The 22,039-nt window shown below is 39.3% G+C and overlaps 1 protein-coding gene and 3 gene segments (V, D, J or C); 3 read left to right on the top strand and 1 right to left on the bottom strand.

Annotated features, from left to right (window-relative positions):
• The first annotated feature begins 4,735 nt into the window (after nucleotides 1-4,735).
• LOC308390098 (Ig kappa chain V region 3381-like) lies at nucleotides 4,736-5,214 on the top strand. The segment is given in 2 exons: nucleotides 4,736-4,784; nucleotides 4,904-5,214.
• A 1,850-nt stretch (nucleotides 5,215-7,064) lies between these two features.
• LOC308390097 (immunoglobulin lambda constant 6-like) lies at nucleotides 7,065-8,658 on the bottom strand. The segment is given in 2 exons: nucleotides 8,622-8,658; nucleotides 7,065-7,387 (listed from the first exon to the last, which is right to left on the bottom strand).
• LOC308390096 (Ig kappa chain V-III region VH-like) lies at nucleotides 8,657-9,132 on the top strand. The segment is given in 2 exons: nucleotides 8,657-8,708; nucleotides 8,801-9,132.
• A 1,673-nt stretch (nucleotides 9,133-10,805) lies between these two features.
• Nucleotides 10,806-21,242, top strand: slc1a8b (solute carrier family 1 member 8b; the record flags this gene model as incomplete). Its single annotated transcript, XM_080870714.1, has 11 exons — nucleotides 10,806-10,970; nucleotides 12,276-12,355; nucleotides 12,685-12,900; nucleotides 16,865-16,907; nucleotides 17,030-17,243; nucleotides 18,167-18,266; nucleotides 19,177-19,410; nucleotides 19,563-19,757; nucleotides 19,874-20,008; nucleotides 20,103-20,232; nucleotides 21,096-21,242. 11 exons carry the CDS (start codon nucleotides 10,806-10,808, stop codon nucleotides 21,240-21,242), a joined length of 1,659 nt encoding a protein of 552 aa, XP_080726840.1.
• Between the last annotated feature and the right edge of the window lie 797 nt (nucleotides 21,243-22,039).

The raw sequence follows: 22,039 nt of genomic DNA, 5'->3' as shown, positions 1-22,039 counted from the left end.
GAAACGTATTCTGAATACTTTAGATTACTTAATATATTATCATGCTTTTTACAACTACATGACTGTACTATTGCTGTGTGATTTATTACTATTACTGAAGGTCCGCGGCTCCGAACCGTAGTAAAGGGACCTCTGGCTAATATGTCAGGTTTGTGTCCGGCTCATAGCTGAAAACTAGCTTTACCTTGTTGTCTGGGTCAACTTTGCTAGCGAGAGACAGAGAGAGGCGTTGAAAGGCTGCTCCAACGGAACTTATTGTTTCGGAGGAAAACACAAACACGGTGTACAGTCGAGTCTTAATAGCTTACTTACAACTGGGCTCGTCAGGCACTCTTTTTGGCTGCAGTGGTTATTATTATATTTACATGGTTCCAGCTCCCGTTTCTGCTCAATGACAGCTCTACTTTTCCACTCTCCTTTTTCTCACAGACACATAACGGGTATGGCAGTCCATTCTCCCTGCAGCACGGACTACACTGCCCACATTCTTTAGGGCTATGCCTGTAGCATTCTGCCTATTAGCTTAGCACAACAACAACAACAACAACAACAACAACAACCACAAAAAGGCCTCTCTCACCCAGGAAACACACAGTTGCAGAGAGGGCAAGCGTCACCCTGTAACCATGGTAACCGTAACGCTGCCTCCTGGAACAACAGAACATCACAGCTGTCAAACAAAACCCAAACAGTCCTGACCCGCCACAACATGAAACAGGAAAAATACCGCTGTGTAATCCATTTATTTCAACAAAGTAACTGTATTCTAAATACCACCTTTTTAAACGGTAACTGTAACGGAGTACAGTTACTCATATTTTGTATTTTAAATACGTAACGGCGATACATGTATTCCGTTACTCCCCAACACTGCTAATAAACGTACTAATTCTCGATCGTAGCGGCCTATGACTTTAACTGTTGTTTGGACAGTACACTTGTCCAGGCAGGTAAGAATTTTTAAGAAAAACCTGGGAAATCTGCATGAGGTGTTTACATTTCTATCAGAAAACGTCTCTCTGTTTCTAACCAGAATATACTAAAAAGCTGTATACATGTATAAAAAGTTCTTGCAATGTAAGAAAGAGTAAGGCCAGTCACTGTCAGTGGTAGCAGTGAAGTTGCCCTTCAACTGAAAGCAAATACAAACACATTTTCTCAGAAGAGGTTTTATTGAAACAAAAAGAAACACATACTCTTGTGTCACCAGTGCACATTAAAGGAATGTTAATTACACATAAGCATATATTACATAGATGTGCACTCTTCAAACAATTTATTAGGTACATCTTGGTAATGCTGGGCTGGACCGCTTTTTGCCTTCAGCATTGCCTTAATTCTTTGTGAATTAGATTCAAAAAGGTGCTGGAAACATTCCTTAGAGATTTTTCTTCATATTGGCATGATAACATCACACAGTTGCGCTCACGTTTTCATTCAAACTTTGACCACGTGGCAAAGGTGCTCTTCTGGACTGAGATCTGGTGATTGGGGAGGTCATTTGAATACAGCCCCCCGCCCAGTCTCCTACTGCGCAATTTCTGTGAAAAATGTAGCCTCAGTTTAAAGTTCTTAGCTGAGAGGAGTGACACCCAGTGTGGTCATCTGACGCTGTAGCCCATCTGCATCAAGGTCTGATGTGTTTTTAGTTCAGAGATGCTCTTTTGCATACCTTGTTTATAACAAGTGGTCACTGTTTCCCTCTCAGCTCGAAGTACTCTGTTGTACCTAATAAAGTGGTTGCTGAATCTTGCTAGCATGACTTTACTGGACTACACAGTAATTGGTGCTATGTTCTCAGTTTGTATATTTTTTTTGTGTGTTTTCTGATGCATATAGTTGCATAATTGTGTCATTTCAAGGTTTTTATTCAGTAATCACAGAGATGAAGTGATGTACTAGCCTTTTGCAAGGATGAGTCAGTTAAAATGCCTTAACGGTTTTTAAAACTGCATTAAGAACAGTAAGAGTGATGCTCCTGATGTGAGAATTACACCAAAGTGATTGAGAACAACTTTAATATCTCAGTGTTGACTCTTGATTCCAGTAGCTTATGACAATAAAAGTTGTATGTAGAGTGTACTTGTCTAGGCAGGTCTTGATTCTTAGGAAAAAGGGTGTTTATGCAACATTGAAATCTTGTGATTTCAATGTTGGCAACCAAGATATATTAAAAACCTGCAATAAGCTGTTGAAGTGAAAGAAAACTTTTAAAAAGCGTTTGAAACTTTTATATAATAAAAACCAGTCGTGTTTTTTATAAAAGAAAATAATTATTGTAACAGTGGAAGTAGCCACTGCCTGCAGCCTCGCAGCTTTACATTTGTGTAACAAAAACCACCTCACCCATGGATTTCTGTGTGTTTACAAGGTGAGTCACAGCAATCTGAGTAGACAAAACCTTACAGCAAACAACCAAAGTACAAAACAAATATTGTTCAGGACATATAACTCAGATCTTTCTAAACTGCTCGTTAATCCAATACAGAGAATGGTCTGAAAAACAGAAAGTGTCAGTGAGCGGTAACGGGTGAAAATACCTTGTTCATCTCATGGTCATTGGAGAATGAGTACCTTGACCTGATAGGAAGGCAACAGCACCTCAAATAGGCATTTGTTACAAACAAGGTATGCAAAAGAAGACCTATGAACGCACATGGCACAGATGGGCTACAGCAGCAGAAGACCTAGCTCTTTATTAAGTCTGCCATTTGCCAGCTAATAAAGTCTGTCGGGCGAGTCCTGCATTTGGGTCCACTGCCTGGCACACAGTACTTCATGATACCTTCAGTCATCACATCTCAGTCGAGTAGAGCAACTTTGGGATGTGACTGAAGAGGAAATTTGAATGAGGAGCTTAAAAATCTGCATTACACTTTTGAGAACTGCTTTAAGTGAGAAACTGTAAAACAGTCATTAGATAATACAAATAACCAGCCAAAAATAATAACAGATTCATTACACACCATTTCAAATACTTCACAAAATGTAAATAAAAGAACAGTTTTCACAAATTGTAACACAGGTCTTTCCGAACTCTGCTTGTTTCAGTTCTACAAAAATAATAAAGATGTGGGGACCAACATATGCCAAGAAAATATCACTCGTATCATTATTGTACATCACTGGCACTGGTTGAACTGTTGATACAAGCCAGTGTGGAACTGTGCTTTCATGTGTGTATGTCAAATTCTGACCAAACTATCCGAATATCACAGGAGAAATCGAGACTTATTATACCAGCAAACATTTTCCAATCCTATTTTGTTTAGTTTTGGTGAATTATAGTTTGTTACCTGTTCTTACCTGACAGGAGATGCATCCTGTGTGGCCTTCCACTGCTGCAGTCTATCTGGTTCAAGGTTTGAAGGTTCGCTTCCGCATTACTTAGTTGTAATGAATGATTATTTGAATTATTGTTGCTTTCCTATCCTATTCTCCTTTGAACTCTGGTATCAAAAAACTCCCAAAAAAACATGCAAATAAAGAAAACAAACACATTGATACTGCCTTCCTTGGGCATTTTCTCTTTTTCAGATCATAAGATGATTGTCTGTAAACCCTAGAAATTTCTTTGTGGGAAACAGAACAAACAGCTGGCACAAACAACTGTGTCAAATTCAAAGTCACTTAAATCACCTGATTTAACTGCTGCTCAGTTTGAAGTTCAGCAGATCATCTTGAACATGACTACGTGCCTAAATACAGTGAGTAGCTGCCATCATTGTGTCTTGAGAGATTTGTGTTATGCTGTGGCATCCAGTGTACTTAATAAAATGGCCAGTGCTTTTTTGAATTCTGTTCATATGGGTTTTCATTGCATGTGCAAAAATATAGTCCAACATGGTTACAAAAATTTCATTTGAAATTGCTGTTCCTGATCTTTGTCTCCGTCTTCATCTTCATCATTTCTTTCAAATGGTTTCCATCTATTTCTGGATCCACCTTCAGCTCAGATTTGCCTTTACTCTGAACTCACTCACATTAGTTTCATCACATCAGTAGCAACAAAATGCAACAATTTTAGAGATGTTTGTTCAAGAAATAATGGTTATCAATAATGATTGATAAGCTGTGTTGAAATTCTGCCTTCAGTGGTTATCATTATACATCACAATGGGAAAACTACAAAAAATGTGTTTGGCTGCAAGAGAAGATGTTCAGAGTTTTGCAGAAAAGTTTTACCAACCAGTTTCTTGACTCATTAAATTTGGTTTATAGAATGAGATGTAATACTGGGATTTTGACATGATATTAATGACTAATGGTAATCTAGGAGCCACTGAAAACTCATACATGAACATTTAAAGCTTGGAACACTGTTGTTGCGATACAATCTTGGTCTCTGCAGTGTTTCTAACGTCACGGATGAAGCACCAAGATTAACTGATACACATGATCATGGACATTTACCAAGAGTTGTTGTGAATTTGGATTGTCAGCAGAGGGCAGTCTGCGACTATCTATGGTTGAAAAGACCTTCCTTGGCTTCCTTGGGTAATCTTGCAAAGATAAGAAAGCCACAGGCATGGAAGTGGGAAGTCACATTTCTGCATATTCAGTCCACAGGGATATGCGGAGTTATCTTACACCCCCCTCTCTCAGTTTCACAGGGACAGATGTGCCCAAATGCATTTTGCATGATTTTATGCATCACTGATCTTTGGAGTTTAAGTTCTCCTTTCAATGAGAGTCTGAACTGTTTTCATGCACTCACACTGAAAACTGCATCAAGATGATGTTGATAGCAACTCTGACTCTCGTGTTGGGTTTTCTAATGCAAGGTGAGAATTTCTAAACATTTATTAACTTTTTCATTTAAATGTTTTAGTTTTATCGTAATCTTCGCTGGTGATTATCAAGGTTTTTTTTAAATCAGATTTAATTTTGTTTATCATTTCAGATTCCTTGGCCAATAAATTTCTTACTCAGGCTGATAAATCCAAACCTGTCAGTCTTGGTGGGACTGTGACCATCAGCGCCACAGGAAGTTCAGATATTGGTGCTGATCTCAGTTGGTACCTTCAGAAACCTGGACAGCCTCCCAAACTTCTTATATATCAAGCATCAACTCGCTCCTCAGGAACTCCGTCTCGATTCAGTGGCAGTAGATCTGGTTCTCAGTACACTTTAACCATCAGTGGGTTTCAGGCTGAAGATGCTGGAGATTATTACTGTATGGGTGTGCATACTGGTGGAGTATGCGCACAGTGATTTAGAGCTGCACAAAAACCTCCTTCAGTCTGAGTGAAGGCTGCAGGTGCAGAGTGCAGTGAAGAGACTGTGATGAGAATAACCGGTCCACTGAACACAACAATAGAGTCATCAAACACATACACAAAATAAAAGTTTATAATAAGAAGTTTTAACATAAAAATGTATATCATTTAATCAAGCCCCGGCTTGGACAGTCTCGGTCGTTGTGTCCTTGGGCAAGACACTTCACCCGTTGCCTACTGGTGGTGGTCAGAGGGCCCGGTGGCGCCAGTGTCCGGCAGCCTCGCCTCTGTCAGTGCGCCCCAGGGTGGCTGTGGCTACATTGTAGCTTGCCATCACCAGTGTGTGAATGTGTGTGTGAATGGGTGGATGACAGGTTGTGTAAAGCGCTTTGGGGTCCTTAGGGACTAGAAAAGCGCTATACAAATACAGGCCATTTACCATTTACCATTTATCTTTTCTAAAACATGGCTGCTGCGATGGATGCATTGATAGAAAAAAATATTACATCCCCATAATTTTCCCCTACCGCTATTGTAAGTATAATATAATGAACATGTTAATCTTTATCTTTAACTCTGTTGCGCAAAAGTATGAGATTCACAATGCAGCATAAGGTTTAATAATTAAACATAAAAGCTCTATTGCAAAACTAACTAAATACAAACACAGTGTTTTATTGTACTTTTATTTCATGCTGTAAGTTACATTCTTTATTATCAGAGATGGGCAGTAACGCGTTACAAGTAACGCGTTACTATAATCCGATTACTTTTTTCAAGTAGCAAGTAAAGTAAGGGATTACTATTGCAAAAACCGTAATTAGATTACCGTTACTTTCCCGTAGGAACGCTGCGTTACTGCAACCGTGATTTTTTGCGAGAATGTCTCATGACAGTGAGTAAGCAAGTGCGACGTTCGTGACAACAGCTGTGTGCAGATCAACAATGGATCATATATGGAATGCAGGAGAGAGTATGAGCATGCAGCGTTTAAAGCGTGGAAGTACTGACCTTACTTTGAGTTTGATTCCATAAAAAGTGACAAAAACATTCGTGTCCGTTGTGCGTGGGAAGAAAACTTCTTTTTACAGCGAAAAAACCCCCTAAACTTCCAAGCAAGCACGTAATGGGAAACTCAGAGAAACTCGCGGATTCTTCCACTGACCGCTGCGGCACACCTGCACCAGGGTAAACCTCCGCCTACCGCAGTCCTGCTTTACAGGTGAAAATAGAGCAAAATGACCGCTGAGTATTTGACTTTATTTATTTTCTGCTGTGTTTTACTTGCATCTATTTGAAAGACTGAGTGTAAACACAAAAAAATATTTTATTTTATGTGCTGGAATGTGCAGAAAATAGGTTTAAATAGGTTTAAAACAAATTTCTTCCAGTCAGAGAATGTTGCATATAATTAAATTTTTGCTTGATGCATAAAGTTAAAAGATTAAAACTGATAAAACAAGTTTTAAAAAGAGACTTTTCCATTTGATTACATTTTGTATGATGGATTATGCAGAAAAAGTAGAATTGGGCTGAAAGATCTATCGCTTTATCACCTCTTCAGGTTGTAAATCGTGTTTTTAAAAAGTAACTAAGTAATTAATTACTTTTGAAAATAAGTAATCAGTAAAGTAACGGGATTACTTTTTTGGGGAGGTAATCAGTAATTAGTTACTGATTACTTTTTTCAAGTAACTTGACCAACACTGCTTATTATAGTGGGCAAGAAGCAGAACATGAATATGAACATTTCTCGAAAGATCAAACATAGTTTTACAGACACACTGGAACAGAGATCTGTAGATTCGAAAACATCATTTGTAGACAGGAAGTGTTGCTGAAGCTCTACTCTGAGCAGTGGTCAGGGTCCAGGGTTTGAGTGACGGGGCTCTGTCCACTCAGACTGGCCTCACAGCTAACTGAGCCCGCCTTCCTCCACTGGTCTGCAGAGAGGCTCAGGGTGCTGCTCCAGCTGTAACGACCATCTGTCCCCAAGACCTCCAGGCTGTTTGACAGCCCTGAAGATGGGCTACAGCCCCCCACCTTCCAGCCCAGCTTCCAACCTGAGGGGAACCCTCCAGTGGCCAGACACACCAGAGTGGCACTGCTTTTCTTCTCCTCCTCTTTAGAAGGAGGGAGGACAGTCAGGGTGGGCCTCAACACACCCACTGGAGGAGACAGCGCAGAGAGAGGAGAGAGTCAAAAAGGTGAAGAAACTTTGAAAGGCAGTTATATGGTAATCTATTCCTATATCTATTGAATAATACTTCAAAGTGAATAACTCATCTCTGTGATAATGTTCCTACATATAAATGAACCAAGCTGAAACACTCATGTGAACAGTCAAATCTTTGTCATCTGTTTCTTTCACTTCCTTTAAAACTACATTTAAAGTTAATGAGCCATGAACACCAAGATGATCTGCAGTTACTCTAAAAAAATCACTTTTTTAATTTGGCAAAACTACGGATCACATTTTAAATCTAAAAATAAGCAGATATTGAAATAATGAGCTAAAATATTACAGCTGCTCTTCTGCAGTGTTACATTTTTAATTTATTAGTTTATTTTGACTTTTCTAAATATTTTTAAAAAATATAAAGTATGATGAAAATAGATAATTGTTCATTGATTCAATGAATTTAACTGCAGCTTGGAAAGAATACGTTTTTTTCTCATTTTGTGACATCAGCATTTTTTCAATTTAACCTTAATTATTAGCAACATACAAAAATCTAAAGTTCATTAATTAGTATTATTATTAGTATATGTAGTATTATTAATACTACATGTTTTGCAAAGTAAAAGTTTTTGGTACTTACAGTTAACGATGAGTTTGGTTCCTCTGCCAAAAGTGTACCACAGTGATACAAACTCACTAAGTGGCCACACAAAAACCGCCTGCACTCAGAACAAGTATCTAAGCACTTAGAAAATGTCTGCTACCCCAATACTTAATCTAAACGGCTACATTTATGCTAGTTTTAATCTAAAATGCTTTAAAAAGAACAAAATAATTTTCCTACAAATAAAGATAATATCTTGACAATCTACAAACTGGAAATAGAAACAATTACTGTCTTTGTAACAGAGCATCTAACAAAATGCTTCTCAATACTGACTACTAACAAAGCAAATTTAAAGTAAAGTAAAAAAAAAATCACAATTTTCTATACTTTAGATTTCATACTAATCACACTCAAAATAAAACGTATCAATTGCAGCTATGGAACCTTAGTTGCAATCCCAATGTAAATATTTTCTTCAGTTGTTTCACGTTGCCTTCAGTGTGTTGAGAGCAGAGAAATCATTTCCATAGAGAGGAGGCTTTGCATCATCAGCTGATCCTCCAGAGAACTGAGAAGGTTTATAGTCCTGTGACTTCAACACTGCAGGACTCACATCTGTCAGTCAACACAGCAGAAAGCACAACCACCATGACTCTCATCACCATCCTCATCTGGACGCTGACCTGCTGCTGTTTTACAGGTTCATTCACTCAGCAACATTTCAAACATGATGTGCTGCTTTTTCTCTCATTGATTTCTGCTGATAAATGAATGATTTGTTTCTGTCTGCAGGATGCAGCGGTCAGGTGACTGTGACTCAACCTCCAGTACTGACATCTACTCCTGGATCCACTGTCACTCTGACCTGTAGGACCAGCCAAGCTGTTGCTAGCTGTCGTGATGGTCTGTGTATGTACTGGTATCAACAGAAATCTGGACAGACCACAAAGCTCCTAATTCGACATGTGAGCATAAGACATTCAGAAACACCAACTCGATTTAGTGGCAGTGGAAGCAGCTCTGACTTCTCTATGACCATCAGTGGAGTTCAGGCTGAAGATGCAGCAGTTTACTACTGTAAGAGTATCCATGTAATAAACAGTGCTGATGTGTTCACACAGTGATTTGTAGCTGTACAAAAACCTCCCTCAGTCAGACTGCAGAGACTGCAGCTGCTGAAGAGGAAGAAACTCTGACACAGACCCCTGAACACAGAGCTGGCAGTAACCTCACTAAGTATACATTTCTTATTTAAAGATACATTAAATTAAATATTTGATTCTGATCACCTGAAATATATATAAATATATATATATATAAAATAAAATTGTTTCTAGATGATACAGTGGTGACAGCTAACAAAGCAACAAATTCATACACAAACACTAGGGGTGGTTTGCTATTCGCTTCACTTATAAGAGGTTTTACACCCAAGCTGAGGTTTTAGCACTGATGGTTCTGTAAATATTTAAATAAAATTATATTTTTAATAAGAATAATAGTTATTGTTTGTTAATGTTTGTGTATGATGCATTTGAAAGTAATTTGGGGCTTTTGGCTGGAGGATTAAGATTTAAAAGCAGAGATAAATAGATAAGTAGTAAGTATTTGTTTGCTGTTTGTTCCATCCACTAATCTTACTGCGTGCATTGTCCAAGGATTAAATGCTATTGGACTGGTTAAAGGTAATGTAGGAAGACATTGTTAGAATGCTCAGTGTCAAATTTGGATCTCTTTCCAGGTCAGTGTGGACTAAAAGGATTAGCAGACATCAACAAAAAGCATTAAAACAGCATGCAAACAGCACACTACAACAGACAGCTGGTAGCTCAGAGTACTCAGCTGTATTGATCACTAGTTTCCCGCTGCATAAGACAATACTTTATATTTTTCCTTTAAATTCTTTATATGATCAATCTGGTGTCACTAGCTATAAATTTAATTCTGCTTGAATAACAGTGTAGATTGTAGTGTGTAAACCATGCTAGTGTGAGAGTGGTCATCTTTTCCTTCACAGCCTGCAGGGTTAAAGTTCATGCCTTCAACTACAAACTAATTTGAGCTTCTTTTTGTACCAAGATGGTATTATTTACTAGTTTAAGTGACAAATCATGACATTAAAGCTACCCAGTGTATGTCCAGACCTGTTAATCAGTTTTACGTCATAGCTGAATAGTGAGCGCTGATGCTGGCGTCATGCCTTTGGCCTTGCCTCTGGTAATCCTGCCAGGACAGGTCATTCCTCAGTCTAATAAAAAAGTTTCATGAGTAGAAATCTTTGCTGTATTATTTAAAAGAGACCTTGCGATTAATTTATAAAACCTTCCTGTAATTCTTACATTGTGCTTCTCAGCAAGTACAATATAACTAATTAATTACATACATGTGAGTAAACATGCACTCAAGAGCTTAAGTTGCAGATGACAAAGTGCATGAAGGTGCATTTGTGAATGGGATGACTTGGACACAGGTAGTAATAACTCATAATGAGCTTACCTTTAGCCTCTTTAATAAGCCTGAGTGTCTCTAAAGGAGACTTTGTTTGCATGGGATAGGGATAATCCTTTTAGACACTGCTTTACCAGGAACAAGTCAGCCAACGTTTCCTCCTTCAGACTGGATGAGCTCCTCAGAGTTAAACAGGACCCACATTTCTTCAGGTACACCTGCTCTCCTCTGCCGTGGATCTCGAGAGATACATACCGACAATTCTCACTCATCAAGAGATTCGGATATCTGCTGCCAGCGACGGGGGTGGGGGGGGATTTGCTGGGATACAGACTGAGCCTGAATCAGGATGGAATGTCTGCAGAAGTCATTAGAAAATATAGTGTCTCTGAAAGTCAGGGCGTACGTGAAGGACTACTGCAAGAGGAATGGTCTGCTGACACTCTCGGTCTTTGCGGTAGTGACCGGCTGTGTGCTTGGATTTATACTCCGGTCATTCAACCTCTCCACACAGGTATGAATTAATGGATGAATGTATGAATAGAGAGAAAATCAAACTAAGACAAAGTGACTCACTTAGGCTCTAACAGACATTCGTTACATTAGAATGTTGTCCAGAATATGTACAAATTAGTTAGGATAACTCCAGTTAGGATAAAAGGAATAGGCAATGAGTACTCCTGACATGTTGACATGTCTGCACTGAGGCTGTAGATAAGGTCCGTTATGCAATAATGAGAAAGAACACAGACACAGACAATCAGTTCAGAGGTAAGAGGAGAAGATAAGCATAAACAACTGAACAACTGTAAAAATTTTAAATATCAATACTGGATTATATGCAACTTTGTGTATGTGAAATAACCCAGGATTCAATCAGTTTTATGGAGTTTATGAAATGTTATTGGTTTGATTCACCAAAAGAAAGAAAAATTAATCTGTTTCCTTTCAAATACAGTGGTATAAAGAAATAACTTGTCCATTATTTGAGCCTCATAATATAAAATAAACAATAAACACAATTTCCAGATTCAATAAGTTTAGTTTGTTTCCCAGGAGTAGTTGAAAATGAATGAATTAGTCTGTCATTCCATACTGAATTTCTCTCAATGTTTTGTTTTTTTCCAGCCTGTATTTATGATTTTATTTCCATGTGTAGCAATGTCTCATTCAAGGTTACAGACTACAACCATGAAGTCACTGTGATGTAAGACGCTCTTAAACTGAGAAGCTTATGTGTCCAGTGTGGATCCTCAATGTAATCTTGTCTAGTAGCAGGAATGCTCTAAAAGTACATTTTTATTTCCATCCAATGATCAGTGAAAGAATCTGTGAAACACAAGCATAATACTAACTTTCTTTATTATTAAGAATTTAATATTAATCAAAATTACTACATGTGACTTATGCAAGAGCAGAGTTTGGATGTTCTCTCTGCTCAGAGAGTTACTCTGACCTCCTCCCACAGTCCAAAGCCATCCACGTTAGATTAACTAAATTAATTTTAAAACCTAAATGTAATTTATTGGTGATTCTAAGATTGGGTTAAGTCTGGATACGATAGTGTGTGGTTTCCTTTTTTCTGTGTGTTGACCATCTAATGAGGTAGCAACCTGTCCAGTGTCTACCCCTAACCTGACTACACTACACTACAACAGGTGACATATTCTGTACATACTTCTTGTAAATAATGATTTTTTTTAACTGTATTGAGCTCATTGCAGCCCCCCCCCCCAAACCCCCCCCCCCCCAAAAAAAAAAAAACAAACAAACAAAAAAAAAAACAAGTCCAAAGCTTAACTGTTCCTGTCTTTAACAGGCCAAGATCTACTTCTCATTCCCCGGAGAACTGCTGATGAGGATGTTGAAGATGTTGATTCTCCCACTTATCACCTCCAGGTAAACGATAGCTTTGATTTTTAAATCAAATATATATTTGAAGGAAATATTTTTACAGAATTTAGAGGTGTGGAATGTCCTGGTCACAAAGATTAATGGTACAGTCATTCAAGAGCTGAGATGCTGGCTTTGAATTTGGTCTGGGACATGTGTTGGATGTCATATTTCCTATTGCTCCACTTCAGTTTGAACACCACCAGTTAAATGTCACTACATCTATTGAAAATCTGCAGCCTTAGAAAAACAAACAACTAATTCAAATCTACTTCAGTTCCAGTCTTTCGTAAAGCCAACATCCATAATCACACCTCTTCTACTTTCCTATCCAGTCTTATGTCTGGCCTGTCAGCCATGGACACCAAGGCAAGCGGTCGTCTGGGAGTCCTGACCATCACTTATTACCTGTGGACGACCTTCATTGCTGTCATCGTTGGTATCGTGCTGGTTATCATCGTTCACCCAGGGACCGGCTCTGAAAAAGACAGTCACCATTCACATTCAGGGCCTGTTATGACCTCCGCTGATGCTCTGCTGGACCTCATCAGGTTAACATTCACACAGAAACAAAAGATTTCAGTCTTTCATCTATTCACACTACTATTCATAGCAAACCATGCCATATCTGGCGTTCAAACATATCATCTCTACAATGGCACCAGAGATTATCTAACGAATTATAAGATTTTTCACTGAATCAGGACATTTTAAAATGCTGATGCTGCTGGATGAAAGCTAGCAGTTGTGTCAGCAGGATGTGCTTGGCAAAAAATAAATAAATAAATAAATAAAAATAAAAAATGGCAAATTACTCAGCAGCAATCTGAATCTAAATTGTATATTGTTGCAGTGAACATTAACAGAGATGCAAACTCTGTATATAATTACTTTTTCAGCAAGCTTTCTCTCTTATATATATATATATATATATATATATATATATATATATATATATATAAAAACACCCAGCACGCCCCTGCGGGCGGTTTATCCTTCAAGCTCGGGTCCTCTACCAGAGGCCTGGGAGCTTGAGGGTCCTGCGCAGTATCTTAGCTGTTCCCAGGACTGCGCTCTTCTGGACAGAGATCTCCGATGTTGTTCCTGGGATCTGCTGGAGCCACTCGCCTAGCTTGGGAGTCACCGCACCTAGTGCTCCGATTACCACGGGGACCACCGTTACCTTCACCCTCCACATCCTCTCGAGCTCTTCTCTGAGCCCTTGGTATTTCTCCAGCTTCTCGTGTTCCTTCTTCCTGATATTGCTGTCATTCGGAACCGCTACATCGATCACTACGGCCGTCTTCTTCTGTTTGTCTACCACCACTATGTCCGGTTGGTTAGCCACCACCATTTTGTCTGTCTGTATCTGGAAGTCCCACAGGATCTTAGCTCGGTCATTCTCCACCACCCTTGGGGGCATCTCCCATTTTGACCTCGGGACTTCCAGGTTATACTCGGCACAGATGTTCCTGTACACTATGCCGGCCACTTGGTTATGGCGTTCCATGTATGCCTTGCCTGCTAGCATCTTGCACCCTGCTGTTATGTGCTGGATTGTCTCTGGGGCATCTTTACACAGCCTGCACCTGGGGTCTTGCCTGGTGTGATAGACCCCAGCCTCTATGGATCTTGTGCTCAGAGCTTGTTCTTGTGCTGCCATGATTAGTGCCTCTGTGCTGTCTTTCAGTCCAGCTTTGTCCAGCCACTGGTAGGATTTCTGGATATCAGCCACCTCCTCTATCTGCCGGTGGTACATACCGTGCAGGGGCCTGTCCTTCCATGATGGTTCCTCGTCTCCCTCCTCTTTCTTGGGTTTCTGCTGCCTGAGGTATTCACTGAGCACTCGGTCAGTTGGGGCCATCTTCCTAATGTATTCTTGGATGTTCCTTGTCTCATCCTGGACTGTGGTGCTGACACTCACCAGTCCCCGGCCCCCTTCCTTCCGCTTAGCGTACAGCCTCAGGGTGCTGGACTTGGGGTGAAACCCTCCATGCATGGTAAGGAGCTTTCTTGTCTTTATGTCAGTGGCTTCTATCTCCTCCTTTGGCCAGCCTATTACCCCAGCAGGGTACCTGATCACGGGCAGGGCGTACGTGTTGATGGCCCGGATCTTGTTCTTACCATTCAGCTGACTCCTCAGGACTTGCCTGACCCTCTGCAGGTACTTGGTGGTTGCAGCTTTTCTAGCGGCCTCTTCATGGTTCCCATTCGCCTGTGGGATCCCCAAGTACTTGTAACTGTCCTCTATGTCTGCAATGTTGCCTTCTGGTAGTTCAATCCCCTCAGTTCTGACTACCTTCCCTCTCTTTGTTACCATCCGACTACACTTCTCCAGTCCGAACGACATTCCAATGTCATTGCTGTATAGCCTGGTAGTGTGGGTCAGTGAATCGATGTCTCGTTCACTCTTGGCATACAGCTTGATGTCATCCATGTACAGGAGGTGGCTGACAACTGCTCCGTTCTGTAGTCGGTATCCGTAGCCAGTCTTGTTAATGATCTCACTGAGGGGGTTCAGGCCTATGCAGAACAGCAGTGGGGACAGAGCATCTCCTTGGTAGATCCCACACTTGATGGTGACTTGTGCTATGGGCTTGGAGTTGGCCTCTAGTGTTGTACGCCACATCCCCATTGAGTATATATATATATATATATATATATATATATATATATATATATATATATATATATATATATATATATATATATATATGTGTGTGTGTGTGTGTTTTAATAGAGCATTTCACAAGATCAGCTCTTAGAGCTCCCGGTAAAGTGATCTCTCTTATATCTGTTTCATATTCCTTAATTAATCTCAAACTAAAATAAATAAATACACAAATAAGTAGAAAACGACTTAATTTGGTATTATTTGGAAAATCATATTTCTCACAAGCAGTACTTTATTAATATGCAGAAAAACCCTCATTCAGGTTTGGTCAATCACAAAATCTCCTCAGATAGGTTAGATTTCCAGAAAGACATGAGAGCTTTGCAGAAATCTGTATTCATCAAAACATTAATTTACATTTGATATTAAACTGTTTCTGGCAACAGTGGAGGGATTTTTAACACAGAATTTAAATGATAAGCTTTAACATCATCCTTTAAAATCCTTGTAGCATTGTTGCAATGTCACTACCCTTGCAGCAGCTTGACTAAGAATAGGGAAAGAGTTAACTGTGACTCTTTAAGCTGACACTTTCTCAGAAGATCCTACTGCAGAGTCACTTTGTTAGATTGAACCTGTACTCCTGTACAGGCTCAGGCTTATTGAAGGGCCATTCATGTCAAAGATCCGCTTATTCTTAAATGAGATTAAACTGGAGAGCTGTGGTGAGGTGCGCATTTCAGTCGTCTTATGTGTTTGGTGCCAGTGTCACTGACGCAGGTTGAATAAAAACAGTCTGATGATGCTGGCTCTACCTGTTCAGCTTCCATCAACCTTAACATGTGAAACTCTCTGTGCTGTTATACTGTGTGAAAACGTAACCTGTGTTTTTCTCACTATTCTTATAAAAACTCATTAAATCTAGGAAACTATTTTACTTTAATGAGTTCGGCCACTGGAGACATTTACGGTATATGATGACATATGAGTACAAGTAGTGGGCTAAATAAATATCCGCTATGTAAAACTTATTATTGTAAGAATAAATGGAAGTATCAAAAGTTAACATACTCCAGAAGCAAGAGAATTGAGAAATGGCAGTACTGTTCAAGCCACTCGAGGTGCTTTTTATATTCTACTGGCTCATTTTAAAGTTGATCTATTTTACAAAATGATGCAAAATATGCAATTTCATTTTTAGTACTAGCAGTTAGATTCACCATCTACAAGAACTTCCTACTGTAAACAAAAGTGAGACTGTGTTTTATTTATAAGGTTTACAGTATAATTGCTGGTTAATCATTGATGTTATTATAACAAAGTCTAAATGTTCAATAACTGAACACCATGACACTTTTTAATTGATGATTTGAGCCTAATTATTTACATACCCATTGCATATTTTTACATTTTAAGCTTCTGAAGATTTCTACTGTGAAAAACTGTATTTGTGCATCCCAATAGTTATACTGAAAAAATACTAACAATTTGTTTTTAATATGTTTTTCACCCTCAAAACCATCACAAACAGTACATACTTTCTTCAAACATAAGATTAAAATATTTAAAAACTCAAAAAAGCTGTCTCACCACACACATTTAGTATCTAGCTTTTCATGCTATTTACCAGTAGATGCATAAATGAGGCCAGTTGTAAAAGAATTATAGAAAATCACCTGCGGCAAGCTTTTTTCTTTTACCCGAGCAATCCAAGCACTTCTCATCCGTGCTTATTTGGTGTCTAACACAACCCATTATTGTTTTTAAGGTCAACAATAAGTGCTGACCATCATTTCAGAATCTGTCACACACAAGTAAATGATCTAGCTGCCATCAGTTGAACTGTATATCATCCTACACATGTGATCATATGGCTTCTTTCTTTTTATTGTACATTGCAGGAACATGATCCCATCAAACCTGATTGAAGCAACTTTTCAGCAGGTGAGTCGACAACATGGAGTTACTGATTGAGAACTGCGCAATATTATTCAAATTTCAAATATTCAAATTTCAAGATGCCCGTAGTAAAAGATCTATATGGTTGTTCTTTCATTTCGTGCCAGTACCGGACAGATTTGGTACCCATTGTACAGAACAATGACGCAAAAGTGTCTCAGGCCAACTATGTATACGTCATGCCCGATTACCACAACCCTCGCCTGGGTCATCCAGTCTTCCTGGAGATCACCCCTGCACCTGACATCAAGTATAAGATTGTCCCAAGTACAAGCAAAGGCATGAATGTATTGGGGATTGTCATCTTCTCAGCTACAATGGGTAAGACAATCACCATTCAACTTTAATGTTTTATATAACAATAACCATGGGATTTTAAAATAAGCCAGCCTATTCAAGCTCATAAATAAGTTACATGCTGACCATGCAAATGCATAGATACATTATTGCATTGGTTATATTACAGGACATAACAACTTTTGCACTGGCAGGCTGTCTCATGCCATCTCTCCACATGTCTCCATTTCAAAAGTGATAAACTAATGACTTTTGATATCAGAAGCAATGTCTCTATTATCAGCATAATGTGCTTAAAGTTTCAAAAGTAAATGTGATGATGCATTGGCCGATGTCATATATGCAGAGAAAGTAAAATTACTTTACACAGTTCAGTTGTATAGTTCTCTCTATAAAGGAAAATAAGTTATGGGAAGTTTAATACAACAGTAAAAAAGAAATAAAAAAGGATGTGTTGAACAAGTAAATTATATCCACTAAGTGCATAATATTGGATCTGAACATCTGAAAGGGCACAAGAAGGTGTGGTTTTAAAAAAAATTCTTTATTTTGCAATGTGGCACAAGCAAAAGATTTTGTAGACTAGTTTTAATTTGCAGCAATGCATTGTGGTATTTATGTTTTTTACAACTTTGTCTGAAAAGTACTGAAGTTCTGATCATAATATTGAATACCTGAAGTGGAATTCAAAAGTACAGTATTTTCTAATTGAAATATTGTACTCTCACAGATCATGGAGACTCACTAAAAGGAGCTAAAAATTTGAGATTTATTAGCAATGTCAGCAAAGCAAGAGCTGCTCTGCCTTATAGCTTATTTATATGACTAACCAACTAACTACTATGCAGTTAGTTAAATTTTGTAAAGTCTTTTTTTCTTTATCGGGATAAGAAGGTTGCACCACAACTATTAACAAACAACTGTGCGACTGTGTTATCTGTTCTCAGGTCTGCTGCTGGGGAAAATGGGGGAACGTGGCACACCACTCGTCAATGTGTGCCAGTGCATCAACGAGTGTGTCATGAAGATCATCAATGCTGCTATGTGGTAAGGCTGCACTCTCTCTGTCTCCCTGTTTCTTTTTCTGTCACACACACAGATACACGCTACTGTATCACGCACATGCATCCAATAAAAGACAGACTACACAAAGTTCACACAGCAGAGCCAGATTAGATCCAAAAATAGATCTCATGGCGATTCGAGGAAAACTCAGTGGTGTATCTAAAGTGACCTCAAAGCTTCTCATTGGACATGAGTTGACACTTGAAATACAGTTATATGAATGGAGCAAAGAGGACTCTTTCTATGAGGGCCCGGTGGCGCCAGTGTCCGGCAGCCTCGCCTCTGTCAGTGCGCCCCAGGGTGGCTGTGGCTACGATGTAGCTTGCCATCACCAGTGTGTGAATGTGTGTGTGAATGGGTGGATGACTGGATGTGTAAAGCGCTTTGGGGTCCTTAGGGACTAGAAAAGCGCTATACAAATACAGGCCATTTACCATTTACCATTCTATATAAAATTAGTGCTACAAACTCATAGGTAAATACATCAGGCAACTCACAGGCACCATGCATGTACGTCAGAAAAAAACTTGGAACTTCAAAGACTGATTGTATCCATGTGTACAATATGTGATTTTGAACATGTAAAGTCACGTCTATGAGCTTCAGCCTGCTGCTATAACAGCTGGCACTCTTCTGATGCCTGGCAGCATACAACATGGGATTTACTCCCATTCAGACAGAAGAGCATTAGTGAGGTCAGCAAACTGATGCTGGATCACAGTTGATGTCTCAAATAATCCCAGTGGAGTTGTTTGGGGTTAAGGTCAGGATGGAAATCCTTTCCTGTAGGGACACACACTCAGAAAGAAACAAAAAAACTTTCATATATTTTCAGGAGTCAACGTGGTAAGAAAATGAATGTAATTCATGTTCTATCTTCTCTTCTTTGAAGGTATTTTCCCTTCGGCATTGTGTTCCTGGTGGCAGGAAAGATCCTGGACATGCACGACCCAGCCCATCTGGGGGAGAAGCTGGGCATGTACTTCATCACTGTCCTGTGTGGTCTCTTCGTGCATGGCCTCATCCTGCTGCCTCTCTTTTATTTCTTCTTTACCCGCAAAAATCCATTCACCTTCATCAGAGGGCTGCTGCAGGCTCTTGTCATTGCACTAGCTACATCTTCAAGGTAAGAGAAAACAGACATTTTTATGTGTTATATCCCACCAATGTAGATCTTTCTACATTTCTAACTAGGACATTTTACCAGTCCTTGGTTCAGATTGAAGTCTGCTGACTAACCTGACATCCTTTTATATCCTCTGATTTCTTTCGTTGCAGCTCAGCCACGCTGCCAATCACTATGAAGTGTCTCCTGGAGAACTGTGGAGTTGACCGGCAAATTGCTCGATTTGTGCTTCCAGTGGGAGCCACTATCAACATGGATGGAACAGCCCTGTATGAAGCAGTGGCAGCCATCTTCATAGCTCAAGTCAACGAGTATGACTTGGACTTTGGCCAGCTGGTCACTATCAGGTGAGAATAAATACTGAGAACAGATGCTCCCCTGAGAAGTTCCTTGTGTTGAAAATCTGTTTCCCTTTTTTTTTTTTTTTTCTGTTTCCCTAACATCTTTTCCTCTGTCTCATCAGTATAACAGCAACCGCAGCCAGCATTGGAGCAGCTGGGATACCTCAAGCGGGTTTGGTTACAATGGTGATTGTCCTGACCTCTGTGGGTTTACCACCTGCTGACATCTCCTTGATTGTAGCCATTGACTGGGTGCTGTAAGTCCCACAAAAGTTATTATCTTTAAGTAAGTCTTAGTATTTAGCTAAATTGGTCAATTTGTGATGAACTTTTCCCCTCTCATTTCATCAGTGATCGATTCAGGACAATGATCAATGTTCTGGGTGATGCCTTAGCTGCTGGGATTATGGCTCATATATGCAAGAAGGACTTTGATAAATCAGCAACCGCTGCTTCTACTGCTGTAGCCAATAAAGAACGGGTAAGGACTGTTTCTGTTAGTATATATCAAAGTTCACATAAATGAAAGATTTCAAAAATTCTCCCAAAATCCAATCCTGTATATAGTTAATGAACTAGAAACAAGAGTCTGCAACCTCAGTTTGCAGGTATTTATCCTTAAATAATAACAACAACAATTTGTATAGCACTTTTAAAAACACAGAGTTACAAAGTGCAGTTTAAATAAAGCCACATATTGATGATATGTGTACATGTTTAAACATACATACAGACACATAATCAGCCATACTGACATACATTCATTCCAACATACACACATACATGCAAATAGTTGCAAACTATGGCCAACAATGAAGGGGGAAAGATTAAGCAAACAAAAAAATCGAGTTTTCAGCAATCGTTTGAAAGAAATAACAGAGTCAGCTGATCTGATTGACTGAGAAATCTGGTTCAGTTTGGACGGAATAAACAATGATCACCTCTGGTTTTAAAATCAGAGCCTGGAACAGTTAGGAGACCCCGTTAGACAATTGGAGAGGCCGGCCACATGATAAGGTCTTAGAAGCTCTGGTATATAAGCAGTTCTGCTGAGGACAGAAGGCCCACCCACCTGCTGTTCATCCCTTTGTTTATGAGGGGCAGCCAATTAAGAGAAAGTGAGCTTTAAAGAGCTGGAGAAGCGGCTGGTGCTAAACCACCTGCCCTTCAGTAGAGAAACCTTGGTCCATAAGTACCTAGGTAAGGTACATGCTGTAATTATTTTGAACTACAAATCAAATATAATGTCAAACTTGGCAATGGGAAATGAAAACACATCAGTCCTCCCCAACACCTCCTACCTTTGAACTAACTGTAGACCTACCGCTGTCATCTTCCCTACAGAGAGACACAGTAATCTCCTTTGGCAATCAGAGCGTGGCACTGTCTGATGCTCCGCTGATCACACATCGCTGCGATTATGTGTTTGAAGTGGATGGAGACAACGTGCTGGAGAAACCCGTGCCCTGCTACAACCTCTGTCAAGTCTGAGACACTTTTACACGATGCCTTCTACAGCACGTAGATGCACCTACAAAGGCACTAACGGAGGCTCTAAAAGTTCACTCAAAGCCTGTGCCATGCAGAAACCTGTACTACTTGATACAATGTACAAAACAGCATGTCTCTATTCAGCTTTGCATGTAGAGAGATGTGAGGAGATGCATTTTATTAAATCTTGAATGCCACATTGTCTGAATGCACTTGCAGACAGGAACATACGTCACGATGACATGCATTGGATGGAGATCAGTGTTTATCAGTTCCAGGGGGACAATTAAAATCCACAGTAGACCCGTCATAATGAAACATGACTGCAGTTTTAACTTAAGTCTAGGTTTTGAAATGCCTTAACGTTGCCTCATTTTTGACAATAATGCTGAGACCTTGAAAGACTTGAATGTTATAAGGAGCTAATAGACAAAGAGCAACAGAACAGGGGCTTTCTCTCTGTTAGACAAGGTGTTTATGCATAAATATTAAAGCAAAATTAAGAAATATACCAACATATCCCTAGCAAATGAAAATTATAGCATAATCTGTGTTTTTATACCACTGCTTTTAATTTTGTGTTCATTTCTAATAAAAACCTGCTACATACCAGTGCTGTGAAAGTTTTTATTTTAATAATTAACCTCAGAGACTATTGAGCTTAAGTATATGCAGTGCTCATGATACATGCTGGATTATACTTGGCAAGGTAAAAAGAAAGTATAGCATCTGTCAGTTATAAGGTTTTTACATAATCTGGTCCTTCAGGAGATCTTAAAATTCTTTGAATACAACCT

This window comes from Rhamphochromis sp. 'chilingali' (assembly GCF_963969265.1).
Source record: "Rhamphochromis sp. 'chilingali' genome assembly, chromosome: 21".
NCBI lineage: Eukaryota > Metazoa > Chordata > Actinopteri > Cichliformes > Cichlidae > Rhamphochromis > Rhamphochromis sp. 'chilingali'.
The sequence above is the reverse complement of the archived record's forward strand: the minus strand, read 5'-3'. Positions and strand labels throughout refer to the sequence as shown.